This window comes from Chlorocebus sabaeus, chromosome 20 (assembly GCF_047675955.1).
Source record: "Chlorocebus sabaeus isolate Y175 chromosome 20, mChlSab1.0.hap1, whole genome shotgun sequence".
Lineage (NCBI taxonomy): Eukaryota > Metazoa > Chordata > Mammalia > Primates > Cercopithecidae > Chlorocebus > Chlorocebus sabaeus.
In genome coordinates, this window is record NC_132923.1 from 51,065,208 (window position 1) to 51,091,949 (window position 26,742).

Sequence of the window (26,742 nt, forward strand, 5' to 3'; positions counted from 1 at the left end):
TATTTTTATGTTTGTGTTTTTACCATCATTTACTTATGAATAGCTTGCAATTTCAGATTTTATTTTCTTCTAAATAAGAGTTATCTTAAAGGATCTTTCTTTTTAAGTAGATTTTTAATTTTTATTGCTCATTTTTAATTACATTGCATTATAGCCAGAGGATGTGACCTATATGATTTCTGCTTTGAGGAAATTTACTAAAATCTTCTTTGAGGCCTAATATACTCAAGTTTTGTCAAAAGATTATGCATTCCTTTTTCTCTCTTCTTTTCTTTCTTTCTTTTTGTTTTTTGGGGCTAATAAACAGTCCTAAGTATTTCTGTTAAATCAAGTTGTTAGCTAAGCTACTTAAATCCTTATAGCTTTCTTACTGCTTTTTTTTCTTGCTATTTGAGTCATTGATTTCTCAAAACAGAGTTTGAGGTCTGCTTATCATGTTTTCTACCCGCTTATTTTTGGAAGGTTACATATTTTGCATACATATTTTAGGTACATAAAAGTTCATTTTTTCTTTTATGAATTGCACATTTTATTTCTTGTTATATTGGCTTTAGAGTCACTTGGAGTCAGCAGCAGTCTTTAGCATTGCCTGCTTTTTGCGCAACAGTTTCCACACTCATTCACTTATCTTCTAGGCAAATGCTACCATCAGTTGCCCAGCACAAGTAGAATAGGAATACCTGACTCCTTTCCCCAGTTAGTCACCTGAACCTATCTTACCCCTTCAATGTCTTGATTTCGGCATTTGAAATTTCCTTGAGACTATTTGGACATCTGCAACAATTTTTTTCTTTGCATATTTTCAGTCCTAATTTTCTGTCTCAGATTACAAAATTTTGGTCCACTGATGATGTTTACTTATTTTCCAGTATTGTTATTACAAATAAATACCTTTATTTTCTCTCTCTCTTTTTTGTTGAATGGGACTATTGAAACAAGCATATGTCATTCAGCCATCTTGAGCTAATGAATAGTGAGTAATTACATTCTATTCTAGATTATTCACCTGGGTAATGGCTGAATTCTTATTAATATTTTAAAATTAATTTTGTGCAGTTCCTTTTTTAGACTGAAACTTGTTCTTAACTGAATGAGTCTAAATTTACTGATCAATGGTTAATAGTTGCAATGTGAACTTTTTTAGAGCTGGGACTTTAAAGAAATCATCAAATACAGTGAAGCAGTATGATTAAATGGGAAATACTATATATGCAGAATCAAGAGACTTACTTCTAGTATGATATTTGGCAAGTCACATACCTATTCTGCGCCTTAATTTTCTCATCTTCTATTTGTTTTGAGAGTCAAATAGGAGAGTCAATATGGAATCTTTTTGATAATATGAAATATAGGATGACTTCTGGGTTTTTTTTGTTTTGTTTTGTTTTTGTTTTTGTTTTTTTTGTTTTTACTTTTTCAGTTGAGCAATCTATTCAGTAGACTAAGGGCATTTGCTGATTAGTCTTTATAGATGGTTTCACCATCTACAAAATATTGATAATAAGAGTAATCATAGAGTAACTATTACATGTACGTTGTCAACCATTTCTCTTTTAATAACTTTGACCAGGACTAAAACCATATTCATCAAAGCATCTGAAACTAAAAATGAGTATGGAGTTCTGGATCCTGTAGTGACAATGTCAAAAACTCTCAAGTTGCACTCTCTAATATTCAGTGACCACATCTGGCACAAACTTTGACAGATGTAAACCACATTTCCAATAATTCATTAGGGACCAGCAGGATTTTGACAACTGAAAGTATTTTTTAAATATGATTAAAGATGTTTATATCAGAAGTAAACCAAAAAGACATTTGTTACAGAACTTTTTGTGTTTCAGAAAAAAAAATAGACAAAAGTTGGAGTGTTATTTTTGGCTGTCCTACTTCAAACTAGGTAAATTTCAACCGTGAAAAATCTAAAGGTAACAATTTAAATAATAGGAGTACAAGTCTAACGATTTAGACAATTCTCTACTTTCGCTCTCTCACTAATATTTACTTTGTTTTTTAGGGACATTTAGGATTGATGGGACCTGATGGAGAACCAGGAATTCCAGGGTATAGGGTAAGTATTTATAACTGAAAAAATATATTCACATGAAAACATTTTTATTAAAGATGATATCCCAAATATGCAAATTACTATGAAATCTCTCTGATAAACCTTTGTAACATATTTAGGCCTCATCCTCCCAGACAGTGAATCCTATTTTTCATTTCAGAATAATACAATATCTAATACCTAGGTAGAGCATGTATAAATGTCTACTTGTCCTTTTGTAGGGCCATCAGGGTCAACCAGGACTCTCTGGATTGCCAGGACCTAAAGGAGAAAAGGTTTGTGTGTATATTGGCTTTTTAATCCTGAAGTTAAACGTTGAGTTCATGAATTATTCCTGAAAGACTGCATGGAAAAATTTTCCAGGAATAAAGGAAGCACTTTTAAAGTTGAAAATTTTACTAATTCCGGAAGAAAAAAATAAATATCAAGGAGCTAAAATTTAAATAAATTATTAAAATATCTTCCACAGGTTGTTTCAAGACTGAGCTGAAATAATATATGTGAAAATATTTGTAGAGCTTTGTAAGAGTAAAATTAATTATTTAAAGAAATTGTAAGGCTCTAGATTAAATGATTAATTTTAGTACATTTATATTAGAGTCTTTGGGGCAGGAGTCAGGATCAAGCAATCTTGACTGTTGCCCAGGTTGGATTCAAACCAATCAAGCAATCCTCTCACCCCAGGCTCCCAAGTAGCAGGTACGACAGTTGCATACCACCGCACCTGTCTCATTTACATTAAAGATTAAAATTTTTTGATGATTTAGGAATAACTACAGCAGTAATCTTAATTTATGGTATCATTGAAACCTGACAATTTTAAGAAAAGTTCTGAGCTGCTTCTTATATAATTAAAGGAGATTGATACTTCCAAGAAGAATCCTGTACAAATTACAACTCTGTATAAAATACCATATGCCTAGTTTCTTACATCAAAGTTTTCCACTTAAAAAAGATAAAATCATACGTGTGCATGTGTCTTTATAGCAGCATAATTTATAATCCTTTGGGTATATACCCAGTAATGGGATGGCTGGGTCATATGGTACATCTAGTTGCAGCACTATTCACAATAGCAAAGACTTGGAATCAACCCAAATGTCCATCAGTGACAGATTGGATTAAGAAAATGTGGCACATATACACCATGGAATACTATGCAGCCATAAAAAAGGATGAGTTTGTGTCCTTTGTAGGGACATGGATGCAGCTGGAAACCATCATTCTTAGCAAACTATCACAAGAACAGAAAACCAAACACCGTATGTTCTCACTCATAGGTGGGAACTGAACAATGAGATCACTTGGACTCGGGAAGGGGAACATCACACACCGGGGCCTATCATGGGGAGGGGGGAGGGGGGAGGGATTGCATTGGGAGTTATACCTGATGTAAATGACGAGTTGATGGGTGCAGCACACCAACATGGCACAAGTATACATATGTAGCAAACCTGCACGTTATGCACATGTACCCTACAACTTAAAGTATAATAATAATAAATAAAAATAAATAAATTTTAAAAAAGATAAAATCAAATGCATTTCGTAATATATTTAAAAGTAATAGGTTGTGTATTTTTGAAGTTTATTTTATTTATTGAGTTTTATTTATAAATCATTATTTCATTTTAGGGCTACCCAGGAGAGGATAGCACAGTCCTAGGACCACCTGGGCCTCGAGGTGAACCAGTAGGTCTTTTTCTGAAATAATTCTGGTTATTCAGGATAAAATATAATTATATAATAGATTCACAACACCAATTACGTCTCTTCGAAGAGTTTTATTTTGTTAGTTTTATCACATGGTTTGATAGGACAGTGATATTTATGGTCACAAAATTTAAATGATATTAAAATCTTTAATATGAAAAATACAAAGGTCATATTTTAGCATAATATATAGGGTTTATATAGTGACTTCCAAAATCTAACTTTCTGCATTGAAGGCATGATAGCAACTTTTATAAAGATTATCAGAAAACTTATACACTCTAGACATTTTAGGGTACATATTTCTTAATTATCACATTCAGATTTATTTCTAAATATTAAAAAAATCTTATCTATGTACTTCTTATAACAGTTTACACACTGTTGCCAAGTGATTTCAAAACCCCTCTACTGAGTTATTAGAACCAATAACCTTTAAAGATTACTGATCTGTAGACTTCTTATTAAATATTTTAAGGACTAACTATAACCATGGTTTCTAAAAAGTAGCTATTATAGCTTTGATTATATGAATAACTGTCTCTGTGTTCATGTTTGACTAAAACAATGTCTAAAGAACATATGTAAATTAAATGAATTAAATGAAAATTATTAGTTCATAGAAACAAATATTATATAATTGGCTATATTTTCCATTTCTCACATAGTATTATATAGAGAAAAGGAGTCCTAAGGCACAAGGATCAGAATATGTAGTCACTCCCGATATTTTGACCTGACTCTTTGGAGATGGCTGAAAGTTATACTTTGTTTTAGAAATGGACAAGAAAGATTCTAATATTTTCTGATTAAATCAAGCAATCTCATATAGAGGCAATAGGTATATAGACATCTAAAAGAATATGTAAGTTTCTTTATCAAATAATATTTTAGTCTCTCTAAACCACTAAGAGAGGGAAATATATGGAAATAATGTAAAAATCTTAAAGCAAATGGAAAAAATTTGGCAAAGGGAGTATAGTAGTGGTTGTTTTTCCCAGATTTAGGTATGCCAGGATCGAAGAATGTCACCTAAAATGTAATAAATATATTAAAAGTCTAGCATAGCAATAGTAGTTTTATCCAGTAGACATGGGACAGGCATGAAACTTAAACCACAAAGATTCTAAATAATTAAAGCAGAGTCAGAGATTATAGTATTGACATTATGTCTCTTACCTTTGTCCACATAAGAATAAGTTAAAATTTGTCAATTAGTGCTCTATAATAAATCCTACATTTTTCCAATTAATTTCAATTTAAGTTTTTGTTCAGATGGTAGGTCCTAGTGGGTGCTGATATTTCATTTTACAGTAGATAATTTGATGATTTATTATATTAAAGATTTTCTATTAGAAATGTTCAGGAAAAGTAAGTCTGAGTTTATTAGATAATGTTTGGCTTAAGTATTAAAATTAATAAGTGTATTTTTTAGGTTAAATTAAAATTTTCACAGATTAAACAATAGACTTTTATTCTGAGACTATGTCTCCCTCTGTTGCCCAGGCTGGAGTGCTGGTTCACTGCAGCCTCGAACACCTGGGCTAAGTGATCCTCCTACCTCGCAAGTAGCTGGGACTGCAGGCTCATGCCACCAGGGCCAGCTAATTTTTATTTGTTATTTTTAAATTTTTTTTAGAGACAGAGTCTCACTCTGTTGCCTAGGCTGGTCTCAAACCCTTGAGCTCAAGCGATTCTCCTACCTCAGCCTCCCAAAGTGCTGGGATTACAGGCATGAGTTACCACACCCAGCCAACAGTAGACTTTTTCATGAAGAATGGTAAAGTAGGATTTACTGTATAAATACCTTTCGAAAGATCACTCAAACATAATCTTTTGTAATTAATGGAATTATGTACTGAACTGTCCTGCTTAGATCTTTTTCAGTCATTTTGAAATTTAGTAAAAACTTAAGTTACTCCAGCATCATTTATAACATACTGTACTAATTGAAACATTTTGTTGTTTTGTTGTTGCTGTTGCTGTTGGGACTATAGTCACATACCACCATGCCTGGCTAATTTTCAAATTATTTGTAGAGACAGGGTCTCACTTTATTGCCCAGGCTGGTCTCAAACTCCTGGGCTCAAGGGATCCTCCTGCCTCAGCCTCCAAAAGTGCTGGGACTATAGCTGTGAGCCACCACACTTGGTGAAAATATTCATATTTTTAATTGGGCTGCATTTTTCAATATTTTTCCTAGTAGATTCATTATGAGATTTTTCTTCATATAATTCAATGGTTGGTGTATTTTTATGTTGTTCTTGGTATCATTGAAATTCAATATTTTGAAATTATTTAATGGAACTAAACAAATCATGTATTTGGCTTTTTATTTTTGACGAAAGAATAAACCACATTAATCTTATCACCTGCATTCACATATACTTTGATCCAGCTGTAAAACTATTTTGTGTGTGGTCTCTGTAGGGTCCAGTGGGGGAACAAGGAGAGAGAGGAGAGCCTGGAGCAGAGGGATATAAGGTAATTGCAAGTTATACCCCTTACTTCTGAATTTAAATAGGGTTCCCTGTGTTTCTGTTCCATTTCAATTGAAAATAAGCATTATTGAGGTAATTAGTAATGTCTTATGTTTTTAATCCTAGAAGAAACGTCTTTTTACGTTCTGTTCCTCCTTCCTAGAATCATCTTTGTCTTTTCCCACTTCTGCTTTTTCTCATCATTCAGATCTCAACGGAAATGTTACCCCTGAGAGGCCTTCTCTAACTGCCCTATCTAAAATAGATCTAAAACAATCAATCACTCTGGACCATAATACTCAACTTCCTTCATGACATTTTGTGCTATATCATCTTGTCACCTTTTAAATATATTCGTTTCTTTGTTTATTGTTTGTCTTCCTCCAACAAAATGTAGGATCCATGAGAATAAAATCTTGTCTCTCGTTTCCATCATTATACCCCCAGTTTCTAAAACACAAAGTTACTGGTATATAGTAGGAATTCAATAAAGAGGTGTCAAATAGATGGCTAAATACCTTTATATTCTCAAGGCTTAAGTCAATTCTTATCCTCTTCCATTCCTGAGAGGGATATTATATGACCAACTTAGCTAAAATTAGACTGTGTATAGAATTATTCAGAGTCATTTTTTAGAATCACATTTGTTTTGAGGATGTTCTATATTCCTGCCTTATATCTCTTCCCTCTCTATTTACATTGTCAATTGCTTTACAGAGTCAGAGGTTGTCTCCTGTCTCCCTATTGTTCCTTATTCCTTTGCTCATAGCATTCTCTATTTGCCTATAATATTATGTAATCTTTGCTTATGTAAATCCTTTATAATTTCACTCAAGTTTCCTTTTCCCCTGACCCACTAATGGTAATCTTGCTCTCTCCTGTAGTCCTGTAGTAGTATTATTTATTTAAGTCATTCAACACAAACATTTTACCATCTTCTGTTGCTATTCTTTTTTTGCTAATTATTTTTAATGTGTAGGTGTCTTAGCTCCCCCACTTTGCATTTGTCTTCTTTCTTTCTTGTACAGTGTCTAGTTCTAATCCCTGTACATAATAAGTTTTTAATAATGAATTGATGAGTTAATTGATCTGATACATCTCTCTGTCAAGGTAATATTTCTGTGGTCATGTCTGAAATGCAGATTTATATTACCCAAACTAAATGGACAAGATGATAGATAAATAACTGTCATTAATAAGTTGATTTTTCTCAAGTCAGAGGAATCTGAAAAATTAACTTTCACTCCCTAAAACTCTCTTTGAAGCAGATGTTGAGAATAGTTCTAAATGTTTGTGAAATTGTTGCAATTACCATTTGTTTTTCTGTTTTCAAAGAAACATTTTTAGCAAGTTATATGTGTTCTGTTTCTAATTTACATAACATTTGTATCTACAAGTGTTTCCTAACCCAAGGAATTGAGTGGATTTATTTGAAATTTACTTTTCTCTGAGTTGAGAAGCCAACCCAACTGCTTCCAGCATAATTTGAGAAGCCTCTTAAAGTTCCTCAGCTTTTTCTGTGCATGACTTCTTCACACAGTCTCAGGAAAACCAGGTTCTTGCAATATCTCATTTTGGCTTCTACCAACTACAGAACATTCAGTAGCTAAATCAGTATATTTACCAGCAAATGAGCAGTTAACTATTCGCTTGAAAGGAGACAAGAATTTCCTCACATGGCTAGCTGAAGAAAAGCCCTGCCAATGTTATTCTGGACAGTCATTCACTTTTCCCTAGGTTCACTGTCTAATCTACTTCTCCTTCCCCTTGCTTGTATACCGCTGATTAAGTTTTCAACTGTAGATGTTTTATAAACTAGTTTTATCCATGTCTTCCTTTCTGTCTTATTTCTTCCTAAGTCCTTAGTCTTTAGGGATTGTTTTATGTATTGGTGATTCTATGCTAAACACTTAGCCATCTTGTGCCAGACAACCATGCTACTTGTATTGCTTAGCTCAGAATCATGAAATATCCAACTTTCTCCCTTGCCAAGTTTTCTCCTAGCACAAGTTGGATTTATACAGAGGAACCATGCTTTATTTAGAATTAGGTTATCTTGTTATAGCTTCAGGTGATATTTTAAAATGTTTGCTTTTCTATATGGATATTGTCTACACTGATTTCCCTCTGCTAAACTGATGGTTAGCATTATCACCAAGCTTCTTTATTAGGATAAAATACATGTAACGTAAAATTTACCATTTTAACCATTTTAAACTTTACAACTCAGTGACATTTAGTACATTCACATTGTGTGCAGTGGAGGAGAAATATCTTTTTCTTCTATCCTTCTGAATTCTTGGCTGGGGACCCTGTGACAAAAGGCAGATTAACAAGAGAAAAGCATACAGATTAATTTCATATAAATTTTATGTAACGTGGGAGCCTTCGTAAAAAAATAAAGCTCCAAAGAAACAGTTAAACCTCAGTATTTTTATGCTAGATTTGATGAGGAAGTCTTAGAAGAATGTAATAGGCCAAAGGTATGGGCTAAGATTAGTAAACTGGGGAAAACTGAGCAAGGACTGTTCATTCAGATTATTCTCTGTGTCCCTTCATTTATGGAGATAAGGATGCTCTTTTCCTCCACGTATAGGGAGGGCACCTCTCACATGAGTGTCTTATGACCTGCATCAAAGGAAGGTAAGAAAGTCCTTTCTGCACATGCTATCCCTCAGATTCCTTCAGCTTAAAATAGTCAATATTCCAAGATGCCGTATTTTGGGGTAGTGTGTCTTGAACTCCATCATGTGAAACCATCACCATTGTATAGTTCCAAACGTTTTCAACACTTCCAAAAGCAAGCCCCATACCCATCAAGCAGTCAACCCCTATTCCCCTGAGCCCCTGGAAACCACTTTTCTCTTTGTCTCTGGATTTGTGTATTCTGGATATTTCATATAAATAGAATCATACAACATACAGCCTTTTGTGTCTGGCCTCTTTCACTTAGCATAATGTTTAAAAAGTTCATCCATGTTATAAAATGTATCAACATTTTATTCTCTTTATGACTAAATAATCACCTGGCTTTCAAAAAAAAATGTTTATAGTCGCAAACATCTTTGACCAAAGTCAAGGGTCCTGCTCATTATTATTAATGAATACTTACTTGTACTGACACATTTTATGTATTATGTATGATAATATTTCTAAAAACTGTGTCTCTGGGCCAGGCACAGTGGCTCACGCCTGTAATCCCAGCACTTTGGGAGACCAAGGTGGGCAGATCATGGGGTCAGGAGATCAAGACCATCCTGGCCAACATGGTGAAACCTCATCTCTACTAAAATACAAAAAATTAGCTGGGTGTGGTGGCATGCACCTATAGTCCCAGCTACTTGGGAGGCTGAGGAGGGAGAATCACTTGAACCTGGGAGGCAGAGTTGCAATAAGCCAATATTATGCCACCGCACTCCAGCCTGGCAACAGAGCAAGACTCTATCTAACAAAAAACAACAACAACAACAGCAAAAAAAAAAAAAAAAAAAAAAAAACTATGTCTCTCGTCATTAAGCTTGTATTTGAGTGTCTGCCATGGGCCAGGAGACGAGCTAGGGGCCATGGATATTACATTGGACATCCCAGACACAATCTCTGTCCCCATGGACATCATATACATAAAAAACATGGGGAATAAGAACATTTAATCAGTATAAAAATAAACAGTGAATTTTAGCTATAAAATATGTACAGTTATTTCATGTTATTTCATAAAAGGAAAAACGATTATAGCTGTCATCCTGCAAACTGAAACTATACATCACATAGATCAAGATAAATTTATCTGAGGCTTGAGAGCCAGAGGACATGGAGGGAATAAACTTATTATCCTGGCAACAGCCACTTTTTAAAGGTATAAATGGAAACATTTTACTTAAAGGTATAAATGGAAACATAAATATCCAAGATTAACTCAAGCTAAACTTAGGAGAGATGAAGTCCCAGAAATACTTTGAATAAATTATATTGCATCTCAAAGTTCTTTTTGCGGGGGGAGTGGGAGCAGGTTGGCAATAGTCATAGAATTTTTACACACAATAAAATAACTAAATCCCAACTTGACCTTTACTCCTTAGCATCAGACATACATATCTAAATAGCTATTAGACATCATCACAGGCACCTCAAACTCAATAAGTGCCAAACCATTGTACCTCATCCTTTCCAAATTTGATCTGATCTTCCTCTTGTTATGTCCTTGGTTCAGTGAATAGTATCACCAGTCATTTAGATGTGTAAGCCAGTAGATGAATCCTCTGTCTCTCTCTATCTCTCTCCCTCCCTCCCTCCCTCTCCCTGTCTCTCTCTCTTTCTTCCTCTCTCTCTCTCAATCTCTCTCTCTCTCTCACTCACTCACTCTATCTCTATGAATCTCTTTTTCTTCCCCATACCCCTACTTATCTCTCACAGTCAGCCACTTCTTTTGGTTCTTAAATGTTTCTGGGATCTAGCTACTTTGTCCTACTTTCGTTCAGGCTCTCATCATTTTTCGCCAAAATTATTTCAATAGCTTCCCAACTAGACTCCCTGTCTCCAGTCATAGCCCTCCTCAGGTCCATTTTCTGTCTAACATGTTCTGTCAGATGCATCCCTTTATTTGCCATGCTATTCCTTGCCAGAATGTCCTCACTTTACTGCCCAGAACACTCATTCTTCAAGATTGAACTTACCATTTCCCTTATAAAATGTTTTGTAAGTTCCTTTGGCCATTCAACTCATCCCACCACTAATATTATCTGACAAATTCATCACTTTCCATAACCTCTCTTGCATAATTTTGTAATAACATTTTCTATGGCATATTGAATTTTTACAATCACAAAAAAATGGTCATAGTCAATTTTTGGAGTGATAGAATGGACCAAAGTAGTTTTAATGAAACTCTTAGAATGCAGGTTTGTCTTGGTGAGATTTACATTCATACTTCACAAAGCCAGGAGAGGCAGTTGGCTATTCTATGATCATCCTGAAAATATTTCTGTAAAACTACATACAGGGATGGTGGAAAAGTCATAATTTGGCATGATAGTTTCGAGTTTTGTAGTGTGCTCATATTCTCACTCTCACTTCAGCTCCAACTTTTCACCAGCCACTTCTTTCCTGAATCCTGTTTGATAAGTGACCTTCAAGTAGTCATATTTACTTATACCACACTCCCCCTTGATTGGCCAGATTCTGTTAATTGCTGGCTGTGCTCATGTTTTGCTAAGGGTCATGTGTGATCGTGGTTTCTACTTTAGTGTGGCCATGTGCTATATAGAAGCTTTCCAGACTAGCCTTTCTCTCTTGCCACTGTTCACTTCCTTAAACAGGTTTCATTTCCCTTATCAGGAAGTTGACAATTAAACCAAAAACATTTGCCTCAGAATGCAAACAAAGAAGCCTTCAGTTGACTTTTCTGTAAGAATAAATATTGTTAATATGTATGCAATCTCATCTTCTAGCCCAGGAGATGGGACTGATAACTCTTTCCTAAGGCATTCTTTCTGTAATATATAGAAAATAGGAAGAAAGAAATCTGATTGAGTAGAACAGTAGGAAAAGGGATAAAAGAGATTACATGCAGAATTCTTCCTGCGTAACTCTCATCTGACACGCTTCCGGGTTGTTGCTAGTTTCTGTTTACACACTTGAAAAGGGAAATGTGGTAGGCCAGCATTCCTTCTTAGGAGAACTAAGGTGATGACGGATTGCTGAATGTCAGTCATGTGGTGTTTCTTGGTATTATAGTAATACCTCCCAGTGACTGCTCCCAGTCTTCAGCCCAGTAAATCTGTCGTCCAAATAACTGTGAATTTAGTTTGTAAAAATGGAGACCATAGTACACTTTCAGAGGAGGAAGAGGTTGAAAAAGAAATGTATTCTCAAACTCTGTTCCTTTGGTTATTGACTATATTAGTTTCCTGAGGCTGCTATAACAAATTACCACAAAATGGGTGGCTTACAACAATAGGTATATAATTTTCTCAGTTCTAGAGACCAGAAATCCAAACTCAAGGGATCAACAGGGCCACACTCCCTCTAGAGGCTCTAGGGCCACACTCCTGCCTCCTCCAGTTTCTGGTGGCTGTCAGCATTCCTAGGACTGCCTCTCCCCAGTCTCTGCCTGTGTCTTCACCTGGCCTTCTCCTCTGTTGTCTGTTTCAGTGTACCTCTGTGTCACTTATGCTCTTTAGTGGATTTAGGGCCCACATGGATAATCCAGGATAATCTTATCTTGAGATCCTTAACTTAATGACATCTGCAAAGACCCTTTTTCCAAACAAGATCACATTCACAGGTTCTAGGGATTAGGACATAGACACACATTTGGGAGGCCACCATTCAACCTGCTATGTTAATTCACAGGAAGGAAGGAAGGAAGGAAGGAAGGAAGGAAGGAAGGAAGGAAGGAAGGAAGGAAGGGAGGGAGGGAGGGAGGGAGGGAGGGAGGGAGGGAGGGAGGGAAGGAAGGGAAGGGAAGGGAAGGGAAGGGAAGGGAAGGGAAGGGAAGGGAAGGAAGGGAAGGAAGGAAAGGAAGAAAGAAAACCCTAAGTTGTTCTCAGTCACCATAATATCCAACGGCTATTATGTTCTTTTCTATTTCTAAGAAGAATCATAATCTCTATGACATTTAAGTTGAGCTTTGCAACACTTTGCTACCATTTTAAGTGATAGTATCCTATTCTCTTAAGTCACATGTCTCTACTTACTCTAATAATGTAATCTTTTCTATTTCTAGGGCCATGTGGGCATACCAGGACTAAGAGGTGCCACTGGACAACAAGGACCCCCAGTATGTTTTGAAAGCATTATTTCTAAAAATTAACATTAATATAACTTATTCGGTCTCTGCTTCACATGTGATTTTTATTTTGGTTTCTACTAAAGGGCGAGCCAGGTGACCAGGGTGAACAAGGACTAAAAGGAGAGAGAGGATCTGAAGTAAGTTGAAATTATTTAAGACAATTTGAGATTTATTGTTAGCAATTTTAGAAAGCAGGAGCACAAGGAGTTGCTATTTATTGTAATTCAAATTATCATTTATCACTGTAGAATATGGATCACTGTGGGCCTCTAAATAGGGTGTTTTTCAATAATTGTGCTCATGCAAAATTATTGATTGAGTCATTTGTTTTGACTCTTATCCAAATTTTTCTTTTCCAGAAGCCTATTCTAACTTTGTGAAAATTGCCTAAGTTGTCTCAAATTAATACTATGTTCTTGAGGTTTCAAACAGAAATACCAACAAACCTTAAAACTAGTATTATAAGGTAAAAAAAAAAAAATCAGTCAAACCTATATGATTGTTGTAGAAAGCATTAAAGAGAAAATCGTTAAATGGATAATTGTTAAAGCATGGTAAGGAAGACTTTGTTCAGGACTATTACAATAGGTACAGTGACCACTGCAATGGGGTTTTGCAGTGGGGAAGAGAGTTTGGACTCAACACCAAATATAGCATAGGCAAGTAGGAATTTATAACAAAGGAGCAGATTGAGTATGAGTGAATGGAAAATTACTTAAGAGGAAACACCAGGGGCAAGGGGAATTTTGGTTAAACTGACCTAACAAGAATTTTGCTGAAGACGGGCCAAGGTGATCAGACATGAACTGTGGGATAATCAGACATCAACTAAGGGATGGTAGAGGATGAGGAACCCAGTTAGATATCAAATAGCAAGAGTGATCAGATAGCAAGGGTGAAGGTTCTTGCTAAACCGACTTGGCATGGTTCGTTGCTAAAACTGGATTTTACAAGGAAGTACATCGAGGGCCTAGAAGGTTCAGGAGCCTGACTAAAGTTCGACCAAGCAAAGAATCCTTGTCATAGGATAAGAGAGGAAAAAGTAGTTTGACTATGTGACACAGGCTCATAATTGATTTAAAAGTTGTTTTTTCATAAGGCAAATCAAATATTTATCAAGCAAACTAAAAATCTGTTGGTTTACTGAATTTAGTCTTCTCCTTCCATGTGGCCAGATAGACATTGCCTCAACCTTACGTAGCAAGCAACTTTGTCATTTGCACCTTCTATACATTGCTGCCCTGTTTTTCAGGCATTCTGACTTCACATGCTATTGATTTCAAATTAAATTCTTAAGAAAATGCACTCTACTATTAATAATAAATTAGATGGGAATGGATAAAAAGTAATGATTTTGAGATTGTGTTTCTCCTGATTTGTTAAGCAGCCTTCACCCATACTTGTGTTTTCCACTTATGGGAGTAAGTAATAAAATGGGGTTGAATCAGATATGTTAAATAGGTATTCCCTTACCTAGAACCCATTTTGAATAGTCTTAGCATCTATTCAGTAACATTCTGTTAGGTTCCCTAATAAATAATGTTAATAAATAAAAATATCCCATTGAAGATAAGCCTAAACAAGAAAAAAAAGCAGAGAAGAAGATAGGTAAGTCATTCACTTAGAATTTTTAGTACCCAAATTGGAAAAAGTCATGGAAAACACTGGGAACCTAGAATACTGTTGCTGCTGTCATGCTACCTCCTTACATTTGTAGTAAGTGCCTAAGAATGCAAGTTCTGTCCAACATTTGATCCTAAAATGTCTACTTTTTTACAATTAATACTTTCATATTTACAGGCTTTCTTTTTCCATCTTGAGAAATCTCGGGAGTAAGACATTTTCTGATGCTTATTAGTATATGTTAAAATTATGCTAATGAATATCAAATACTCTTACTAGTCAACTGCCTCTCTAGCCTATGTGGTCAGCTCTCCCTGTGTGTTGGAGCTAAAAGGTACTAAGAAGCCATAGTTTAAATTCTGTATAATCCAGGAGAGCTAGTTCTTTCCTACTTTGGGTAATGCTGGCATACAACCCAAGGGCACATTTAAAAGCCTCTTAGAATTTAAAATAGTATTAATTGCTACAAGAATAATGACTGTGTATTATTCACTAGGGATACCTTCAGTGGCCAGATGGGTCCTGTCCAATTGCTGTCATCTTGTTTTTGCAAAGCTTTAAATTTATTTTTTAGATTTGGAAATGGCCCTTTAAAATTATCCGGATAACCCTCTCAATTTTCAGATGAAGAAATTAAAATCTCAGAGAGATTATGAGTTACCTAAAATCACAGAACTAATTAGCAACAGAAGCAACATTAGAAACATTATTTCCTAGCTCCTGTTATTATGCAGAAGCCTATTACTTGTAATCTTTTAAAAATTAAGTAAAATATGATTAATATAACCTAACCAACCAATTCATTCATGGGCATAAGACTGTGGGCAGCTATAAAGAAAAATTTAGAGCAAGTCAAAACCAATTGTAGAACCATTTTTTAAAACTTTTGTAATGCAAATGTGAGTTAACTGTCCTATAATGACTCTCAAAGACCAAGACTCAAGCCAAAATCTTTGTTCTCCCAAAACAAAATTCCAAATTTCAATGAATTGAAATTTCTTGGTTAAAAAAGAGAGAATAATTTTTGCTTAACTCTCTAAATCTATTTTTACTTTATAAAGCTACCTTCTTAAAGAGTGTTAGAACTAGTGAAGTATCTAGATAACTGTCCTTCAGCCTCATTTAAACAAACAAACAAAAAACAAGAGTTTGTGTTAACGTTGCATATTAAAAAATATTTCCCTCATCAAAATAATTAGACTACGTTCTCTAGTATTCTGTGAGCCAGCACAGTCCCAATGAACAGAAGTCTTTTAAAATGGATCTGATTTCAAATGGGCCACTATACATATTTTTCAGTGCTGGCCAGGCAAAAAGAAAGTACAGTTTTATATGTACTGTAAATCTAATCCATCAACTGCCCTTAACTCCATTCACTCAAATATCCTACATTTGATTTAGCATTTTCCCCACTCACTCTCTTCTCAAATTTGGAGTTACAGATGGTAGGGAAGGCGGGTGGAAAATAAGTTTAGTCTTCAGTCATCATCTGTTCACACTAGTGTCCCCTGAAATGCACATCATCCCTTTTGGCCCACAGTTGCTATCATCTCACCATGTTGGCATCTACCTTGGCCCTCCTGCCAGAAGTACTTTGACCTATGCTGGCATGTGCAGCTATTTGTTCATCTCAGGTCCAAGACCACCTCAGGCCTCTCAGGGCCATCTTCTTCTGTTCTTGGCCACATATAAATAACATTATCTGCTCCCCACACCATACAGGGTACTTGGAGGACTCAGAAAAACATTCTTAATCCCACTGTCCTAGACATCTCAGGCAGAGACTTTTACTCTATATACTTTATGTAGACTTCTCAATGAGGACGTTGGTCTCCCTAGGTATCATCTTTGTGCCCAGATCCCCAAACTTGTCTGGAAGCATTAGTGTTTCTATCCACCCTAAGAAAGACTCAAGGTCAGGCCAGGCATGGTGGCTCGTGCCTGTAATTCCAGCACTTTGGGAAGCCGAGGCAGGCAGATCACCTGAAGTTAGGAGTTCGAGACCAGCCTGGCCAACAAGGTGAAACTCCGTCTCTACTAAAAATACAAAGATTAGCTGGGTGTGGTGGTGCATGCCTGTGATCCCAGCTACTTGGGAGGCTGAGGCAGGAGAATCACTTGAACCTGGGAGGTGGAGGTTGCCATGAGCTGAGATCGAGCCACTGCACTCCAGCCTGGGTGTCTCCAAAAAAAAAAAAAAAGAGAAAAAGACTCAAGGGCAGGATGAGGGGCAAGGGGCTCTTTTCAGAGATTGCTGTCAGTGTCTAACAGTCCTGCTTCTCTTTTGCTTCTTCTTTTCCCTTTCCCTGACTTGAGGATCCTTATCCCCTTTCATGGGAAAAACTCTCTGTTATATCATTATTATTATTATTATTATTATTATTATTATTATTATTTTAAATATGTTCTTTATAGCATAAATTTTATGATTTGAGTCCTTTATAACAAACGTTGGTTTTTAACTCAAAAATAGACTTTTAATATTTAAGAGTCAGGCTTTTGTGTTTAAAAAACATGATTTTGAAACTGAAAATATGCTTTTTTCCAACTGTTACCCCCACCTTGAGTTTCATTGGACTATTTTGAAATTCAAAAGCCAAGGAAAAGTCTATTTTGAAAAATCAAAAGTATAGAACAGATATATCTCGTTGCATAAAAAGAAATACTGTAAAGGAAAAAACACACTGATTAACATAATTGCATATTATGGTTCATATGCTATTTAATAAGTATTATTCAAGATGACTGAAATCACAACTTTTTTCCACTATTTAAAATAGTCTTTGTTTATTTTGCTTTTTTATTGGGTTAGGAAAAACGTATTTTACTTATAGGGATCATATGCGCTAGAAATGTATATACTTGAATTAAACCCAGGTCACCAACTATCCTATTTTCTGGTTTTCTCATCTTCAGAAACATTTTGCATTAGTGACTTCTAAGACAAGTACAATAGTTTTCAAAGTTGGAAGTACAACCCATGATCCTTATATCTCCCCATTATCAAATCCTGCAAAAGTTGGATTTTTATCTCTTAGAGACGATGCTCTTTTTCTCTATGAAAACATACTATTTCTTCATAAAATCTTTAAGCTCATTGTCAAAAAAAGTAACATCTTTTGAAGTTGTTTCTCTGTTGTTATTGTTAAACTGAATCTTTAGCACAATTTGTCTTCAAAATTGAATGATTTAACATCCCATTTTAGTGGGATTATCCTGTTTGTGAGAACTGATGATGATTTCTGAGAAATGTGTCTGGTAATGAAAACATGATTCTTTTTCTTATTTGTGAACCAAGTCACTCTTTTCCACATTTTCTTCTTTAAATACTTTTAGAATGTCATCAGAACAATGGCATGATTTGTAAGAGCAATGTTCCTAACTATCCTGGCAGAGCCATTACTGCTGAATCAATTATGATTTAAAATATCTCACACATGGAAAAGCAAACAGTTCCGTGGGAAATAAATATCTTTTCCTTGAATCACAAGTATGCTCTTCTCTGTTCTTCCAGAGAAGCTCATTTTAGGCTATCAGTTCATGTTCCTCTTACCACATTGTAAGTGCCTTGCAAGGAGGAACTTTGCCTTTGCCTTCCAAGCACATGACAGAGTCCCTAATACATGATACTCAGTAAATGTTTACTGATAACGTTTACTGATACTAAATGTTTAAGTAAATATGTAGCATTTTCAAAAGGAGATCAAGGCCCTTCCTGAAAGTAGGGACATTTATTAAATAATCTATTCAGGTCCCTTTTAGAAGTACAATTTAAATTCTTTAATCATATAATTTAGAGCTACAAGGAAATTACTAGATGATCTTGTCAAAGTTTCTCATTTTCAGATGAAGAAGCTGACTCCCAGAAAAATTAAATGGCAATCTCAATGATATACGACTAGTTTGTGCTAGTTCTTGCTGCAGCATCCAGGTCTCAGTGTTCTTTTCTATGGCTTCAGTTTAAGTAAGTTTATTACAGTCAATTGACAACTGCGCTTTCCATTTTTAGGGTCATAAGGGGAAAAAAGGAGCTCCTGGTCCTTCTGGGAAAGCTGGGATTCCTGTAAGTAACAGGCCTCTTTCATCTTTCTTGCTTTTCTAAATAGAACTGGCAACTTTAGCAAGCAGAAAAGTTTGGGGCCAATTATGTCATCATGTTGGATAAATCAGATTGTCTTAAAAAAAATTTAAACCCATGCTGGAACACAGAGGGAACAAATACGACCATTAACTCGAAACCAAGCTTGCTGTTTAAATATAAGTCCCTTCAGTTGAAGGATGCTATTTTCCTGTGTTATGAAGCCCTCCCGGTGGACTCATGCTTCTGATGGTGAACCACTGAAAAACAGAGAACTTAAAATCATAATGAAATGAATGGTGACAAAGACCAGAGATCTTCAAGCATAATTAAAATGGCATGAGCTACATTTTAATTAGAGGACTCAGCCTCTCATTCTCTAGACAAATAAAAAGTCTTAGAAAAAAAAAATAATCTTTTCATCACAGACAAAGATTAACTTTTACCTCACCATCAGTTTCCTCTCCTGGCCAGGCAGATAAGTGTTGACTGGCTCTTTAGCAAAGACTTTTACTGGTGTCCCCTAGCCAAGGATTAGATGCCTGCTTTGGGTGACCTGTATTGGCTTGAAAAAAAATAGAGAAAATGAATGTAAATTATAAGCACATTCAGATCAGAGATCCTTGAATATGAAATTCAGTTGCCCAAGGGTAGAAACAAAATGTTCAGACCTTGCTTCAGTCATACAATTATCTGATTCAAAGTGGCAACTAATTAGCCATAATTTATTTCTCAGGAAAATAACACAATATAAGGTTTGGCAGATGGGAAATGATAGCCTCTGTCCTAAGATGACAGGTGCATATAGCCGATCTTTTCTCCACAATTATATAAAATATTGGTTGACACAATAAGAAACACCAGAGAATTACACTAAGGCCCAAAAAGTTACACAGTAAATTGTTGATTAGCTTGGCATTTTTGTTTGGGGAACTTTTAAAGGCTTTTAAACTTTTAAAGTTATCTGTTGAATCCAAATATTAAATCATTAAGGAATCCAGGAAACAGGAAAATTTGTCCTAGAACAGAATATTAAAATGTAAACTTCTCCAACTCAATAAATAAAAAAAGTATTTGTCATCTTAACATCTTTTCAGCATCTCTACAATCCAAATAATTTTTATTTATCAAGGGACTTCAAGGCCTACCTGGACCAAAAGGCATACAAGGATACCATGGAGCAGATGGCATTTCGGGAAACCCTGGAAAAGTTGGGCCACCAGGAAAACAGGGACTTCCTGTGAGTAGTATGGGTATCTCTTTGCTCATTATTTCTTATGTGTGTGTCTCCTTGCTAGACTATAGATATTTTGGCTATCTATTTTAGCTTTGGCATTGGCTCAGATTAAGCCAATTCATTTCTCTAATAGCTATTATGCAGTTGTATTTAGGATTTCCAGGAACTGTCAACAGGTACATTCTCTTCAGTATTTTATATCTAATAACTCATAGTATTAATAATTCATGCCATTTTAAAAATATAAAAGCTGTTAAAGAAGAATTATAAAGAAGCAAAAACTTAAGGACTATACAACCTGGCTGTACTTTGAGTTCATCAAATGTTTTAAGCCACCTTTGGAACATTTAGGTCTTGGCAGTAACTCAAGGTAGGTTCTGTGAAAAATCATTTTCCCTTTACTTTTATAGCCTCAGTATTTTACAAGAATTGTGTGAATATTTTCTCTGTGTTCATCTAATTCATTCATTGCAATAGGTCCATCAGCTGTCTGTCTTCTGATGCATAATTCTTCATGCTGTATATTAACTGCATTTCAACTACCAGAAGAACTTTTGGTAGAATAGCAAACCCATGTCTAGAATATGTGTCTACCCCTGTGAGGACAATCACAGCTAGTTCGAACTGATCCCCTAAGGAGCATTGCTGTGTTGGGAGCTCAGTGTCAGCATCTACTTTTAGCAAGTTTAGCAGTCACCAGGGGTGGTAGCCAAATCAGCCTTGGTGAAGAAAAGTCCACATTGTTGAATTTGTGCCAGTGGACTCATTGAGCAACCACCATGATTATTTTGGGAAAGAAAGTAATGCAATCATGTAGATTCACTTTTATTTTTATGCAGATTTCTATCTTATTTATTTGAATTTAAAATTTAATTTGAAATTTAAAAATCATATTTTTGTCTTTGCTTAGCCATTTTCCCGCTTTCCTTCCCTAATGTCATCCTAATTGAGACATTTTTGCCCCAGGTTGTTTTTACTTTAAACATTAGAAGAATTAGAAAAATTAACCACATACTTTTAAGAATACAGTAAAACTTACCCTTTTAAATTTCTGCTATTTGGATATGGTTACCTATTGATTTGTTGTTCTTTTCTTAGGTAATAAGTCAATTCTATTGTTTATTCAAATCTAGTATGGTGCTATGCCTAAACTTAAATGCAAATTAATATTCTTTTTCACTACAATGAATTATCTCATTTGTTTAAAAAAACTGAAATGATGACTTAACCAGTAAAATTATTTCATTAATAAATATCTAGTCAGATTCTCTGAAAATATGAATACTGTTAAGAAGTCTTAACATGTTTTCTATTTGTTTTGGAAGAAACAGGTTATGGCCTAGAAAACTTGAACAGTCAGGTTGAAGTTTTTAATTAAAATAAGTATTGTATAAACTTTTGCTAGTAGTATCAGTCTGGTTAAAAGAGATTCATTTGAAATCCCAGTCTTATTGGGAGCTCATACACTGGGTCTCCAAGTTCGTGCTAATCTCCATACTCACCATGTGATAGTCTTATAATGAGACTGTGAAATGTTAAAACTACAATAGTAAAACGCTTTGAATTGGTTTGAGAGTCTGTATTTTTGTGGATTAAATTTTACTGGGAAATATTGTAGTGAATCTCTTCCTATTACTTTGAATAAGATTTTTGAGAATTCAAACAAGGAAAACCACATGTGAAAGTATGTTCTATTTGTTGCTGCTATACACAAGTATAATCATGGAGGTGGGGTGGATGGGCCCAGTAGTTTATAAGGCTAAACAGTGAGTTGTAAAAGTACTCGTAATAGCAAATAAATTTATTTGATAATAAATTGGTAGTAATTAACTTATTAATTAATAAGACCAGGAAGTCATTTGTTCTCAGGCTAAAATATGACTAATCCAGATATTAGTTCCCTATGTGGATAATAGAAATCAGTATCCTACATATGGGTTTAAGAAAAATTTCAGATGTTCAGCTTATGAGATACTCATCAGGACATTAGTGACACATCAAAGTCATTAATTACTTTTTACTCAGGTCATTTAATGGTTCATTATGACAAACAACTTCTTTCTAGCAACATGTAATATCTAGAGATCCCTCAGGAAGGACAGAAAATTTCATGGAATGAAAACATTGATATGGATTATAAAATTATGGATAATTTTCTCTTGAGATCAGATATTATGGAAATCTGAATTACTGCTTATACATTTTGTCTGTGCTTTCTGGATCTGCTAGGGCCCAGTTTCAATATATGACATTTTTATTTAGGAAAATTGCAATGTGGCACTGATTATCTGTTGCTTGTTTCTAGCAAGAAAATAGATGTTTTCTAACAACTCTACGTTTTTCTTCAATATTGAGGTAATATTTAAACGACAGTAATTTAATGGCTAAGAGAAAGCCAATATAAAAAATACTGAGTTAACACAAATAAAATGTTGATTCCATTCAATGCCACTCTAAAACTTATTCCTAGAATCTGTCATGCTAGTTTTATCTGCTGTGTCGGCAAAGGCTCATGCCTGTAATCGAAACACTGGCTTTATCTAGAATACACAAGAATGAAGGGGTCTTAAGGCCAGATGATGAAGCTGTTTGCATTCTAGAACCCAATTAGGACTTTGGGATACCACCAAGTCTGACTGGTTTTAAAGAAAAATCTTCTCTGGCTGACCTAAGCAGAAAACAAATTATAAGATAGAGACTGGGTTGCTTACAGAATCAGCTAAAAAGCTTGAAATCCAGGGTCAGAAAACAGTCTGAAATTAAGGATTTCTTGCAACAGAACACCCCAAGCAAGGAGTAGTCTAGTTAGGATGCCACCAATGACATTGGCACCAGTCAACTTGGCCACCATTGGACTCTCAGTGCCAATGCTACTGCGTTATGAATAATTTCTAAACTGTCATGCATCTTCATGCCACTTTTTCAAGATTCAAAGACCTGAATGAGATTGTCTAGTAATTTGACCTAAGTCACCTGCCAGAGTCCTGGATGCCAAAGGAGGCAAAAAAAAAAAAAGTCTTTCAACTTTGGCTTCTTTTGTTTTATTTTTTTATTTTTTTTAAGGTTTTCCACTCTCTCTCTTTGTCTTTCACCTTAGGTACAGAGTTGTTGGGATAATCATATTAATGAATTTATGCATATTATCATCCTTCAGTTTTTTCATGGACCTACTCTTAGGCTGACTTCTTTTTATCCCCACTCTCATTCCCCTCTCCCTAAAATAGTCCACTATTTTATAATTTTTAAAGTGTATTTTTATCTTTATGTGTTCTTCCAAAAATATACTACTGGTTTTTATGCATATCTTTAATTATGGAAATGATATTAGGCCATTCTGCATCTTTTTTTTCACTTAGCACTGGGATTTAAAGATACATTCATATTGCTATAGGTATATCGGCTCTCTCTCTCTTCTGATGTATAATTCGTGCTGTGTATCAACTGCATTTCAACTGCAAGAAGAACTTTTGGTAGAATAGCAAATCTATGGCCGGGCACGGTGGCTCAAGCCTGTAATCCCAGCACTTTGGGAGGCCAAGACGGGCGGATCACAAGGTCAAGAGATCGAGACCATCCTGGCTAACACGGTGAAACCCCGTCTCTACTAAAAAATACAAAAAACTAGCCGACCGAGGTGGCGGGCCCCTGTAGTCCCAGCTACTCGGGAGGCTGAGGCAGGAGAATGGCATAAACCCGGGAGGCAGAGCTTGCAGTGAGCTGAGATCCGGCCACTGCACTCCAGCCTAGGGACAGAGCAAGGCTCAGTCTCAAAAAAAAAAAAAAAAAAAAAGCAAATCTATGTCTGGAATATGTGTCCACCCCTGTGAGAACAATTGCAGCTATTATAGCTCCAACTCATCTCCCAGGGAGCATTGCCCTGTTGGGAGCTCAGTGTTGGCCTCCACTTTGGCAGGTTTGGCAGTCACCAGGGGTGGTAGCCAGATCAACCTTGGTGAAGAAAAGTCCACATTGTTGGATTTGTGCCAGTGGGCCCATTGAGCAACCACCATGATTAGTATGGAAAAATGTTGACTGATATCCAGTAAAGGTCCATCTTCTTTACCTGACTATTGAGAACCTACTCTATAGTGGATGCTCTCTGTTAAGTATCTACATGGAATATAATTAACTCTACATTGATTCCATTTTGAAAGGTTCATCTAAATTTATCTTCCTCGGACCTTCTTATCATTAGCCTTTCAAACCCATTATTTCCAAGTGCCTGACCAGCTGGCCAAACTCTTAGCCAGTGCTCTCTGAATTAGTGTAGATCCATATCTCAAGCCATCTCTCCTTCTAACTATATGTATTGCCTCAAGTTCTACCTACTGGAAAGAGTTCACCTTACTTACATCTTTCAAGCTCTAATGCAGCCTGAAGCTGTACACTTTGGGCTGATGTTGACAATCAATGCAGATATATCCAAAAATCAGGCCTGAGGTTTTTCCTCCTTCATTAACTGGTAAAGGGAATTCTCTAGGAAAGTTGAAGGAGCAATGTCAAAGCAATGGGAACAGGTGTCATGGAAATCTGAATTGCCTGCTTACACATTTTTCTGTGCATTCTAGACCTGCTAGGGCCCCGTTTCAATACATGCCATTTTGATTTAAGAGTAGTATGCTAGGGTATACATTCAATTTCACGGTTCAGTGGATTCAATTATTACCCAGTTCGTAATGGGAAAAACAGAGAACAGAGAGCATAGCCATTTGACATTCCAGATTCAGTCATTCAGTTTCAATCAGAGCAAGCTCATAGCTGTATTCCAAAGGGTAAATTGCATTTGACAGAGAGGGCATGGCCTGTCTCCAAAATCTTATGGATATAAGCAGGGTTTCTCTTATGGGAGATTACCAAAGGGCCCATATGGCATCTCTACCAGCTACAGAGCCTTCTGATATAATTAGAGTCTCTCAGTCATGAGGTCCAAATATTAATAGCGTTGTAACTTACATCCTGAATCTGCTGCAGAGCCTTTTCTGACTTCTGGGTTCACTCAAAACTGGCAACCTGGAAAAATACTTGAATAGACATTTCTCCAAAGAAGATTTACAAATGACCGGTAATCCCATGGAAAGATGTATAACATCACTACCATTAGGGAAATGCAAATCAAAAACCAAATGAGATATCACATCACACATGTTAGGATGCTATTATAAAACAAACATAAACAAAAGCAGAAAATAACAAGTGTTGGCAAGATGGTGGAGAAATTAGAACACAAGCACATTGCTGTTGGGAATGTAAAATGACACAATACTGTATGAATGTATGTATGACACAAACCAGTATGGTAGTTCCTCAGAAAATTAAACATTGAATTACCATATAACCCAGCAAGTCCACTTCTGGGTATATATGCAAAAGAACTGAAAGCAGGAATGTAAAAGATTTTTTTAAATAAATTTTATTGTATAAATTTAAGATGTACAGTAAGAAGTTATGGGATACATATAGATAGTAAAAAGATTACTAGAGTGAAGCAAATTAACATGTTCATCATTGAAGGTATTTTTACACCAATGTTCATAGCAGCATTATGCATAATAGTAGAAACAACCCAAATGTCTATCAGTGATTGAATGAATAAACAAAATGTGACATACAATGGAATATTTTTCAGCCTTAAAAAGGAATGAAAGTCTGACACACTATAACATGGATGAGACTTGAAGGACATTATACTAAATGAAACAAACCAGACACAATAGGATGAATATTGTGATCTCATTTATATGAAAGACCTGTGATGCTGGCAAACCCCAAAACTGTGGCTCAGCCAGGGAGTGTTTTTTTCTTCCAGGAAGACAGGAAATAATTCAGGAGGGAGCTGACAGAGTAAAGTGAAGGCAAAGAGTATTAGGTTGTTCTTGCACTGCTATAAAGAAATACCTGGGACTGGGTGATTTATAAAGGACAGAGGTTTAATTGGCTTACAGTTCTTCAGGCTTTACAAGAAGCATGGTGCTGGAATCTATTCAGCTTTTAAGGAGGCTAGAAGGTGAAGTGGGGACAGACACATCCCATGGCGAAAGCAGTAACAAGCAAGAGAGAGAAAGAGTGAGAGTGGAGGGAGTGTTGCCATGTACTTTTAAATAACTACATCTTGTGAGAACTCACTATCATAAAGACAGCACCAAGCCATGGGGGATTCACCCCCATGATCCAAACAACTCCCCAAGCCCCCACCTCCTGCATTGGGGATTACAATTCAAGGATTTGGGCAGGGCCAAATATCCAAACTATATCACAAAGCAAGTTTATCAGAGCAACAGAGTATAGGAAAATGGCTGCTCCACAGATAAAGGCCACCCCATAGGCAGAGTAGCCCTAATAGATTGCTGGCTAGCTGTATTTATAGCTACTACTTAATTATATGCTAAATAAGGGGCAGGTTATTTGTGAATTTTCTAGAAAAGGGATGGGGCATTCCCAGAACCAAGGAAGGGTTCCCCTCCCCTCTTAAACCATATAGGGTAACTTCCAAGCATTGCCATGACGTTTTTAAACAGTCATGGTGCTAGTGGGAGTGTCTTTTAGTATGCTAATATGTTGTACTTAGTGTATAATGAGCACTGACAGCAACTAGAGGTCACTTTTTTCACTATTTTGGTTTTAGCTGTATTTGGTTAGTTTCTTTACTACACCCTATTTTAACCAGATCCTGTTTTGATCAGCAGAGTCATAGCCAGTGCTTGGAAAACAAGTGCTGCTGACCTCCTACGTCACCTAGAATAATCAAATTCAGAG

The 26,742-nt window shown here is 35.8% G+C and overlaps 1 protein-coding gene across 1 annotated transcript in view; it reads left to right on the forward strand.

Annotated features, from left to right (window-relative positions):
* Positions 1-26,742, forward strand: part of COL24A1 (collagen type XXIV alpha 1 chain) — a 390,023-nt gene that overhangs the window by 291,409 nt on the left and 71,872 nt on the right. Inside the window, exons 40-47 of the mRNA XM_007978084.3 lie at positions 2,018-2,071; positions 2,290-2,343; positions 3,704-3,760; positions 6,212-6,265; positions 12,986-13,039; positions 13,135-13,188; positions 18,684-18,737; positions 19,885-19,992. Coding sequence (XP_007976275.3) covers positions 2,018-2,071; positions 2,290-2,343; positions 3,704-3,760; positions 6,212-6,265; positions 12,986-13,039; positions 13,135-13,188; positions 18,684-18,737; positions 19,885-19,992 — 489 coding nt within the window. The remainder of the gene's footprint in view (positions 1-2,017; positions 2,072-2,289; positions 2,344-3,703; positions 3,761-6,211; positions 6,266-12,985; positions 13,040-13,134; positions 13,189-18,683; positions 18,738-19,884; positions 19,993-26,742) is intronic.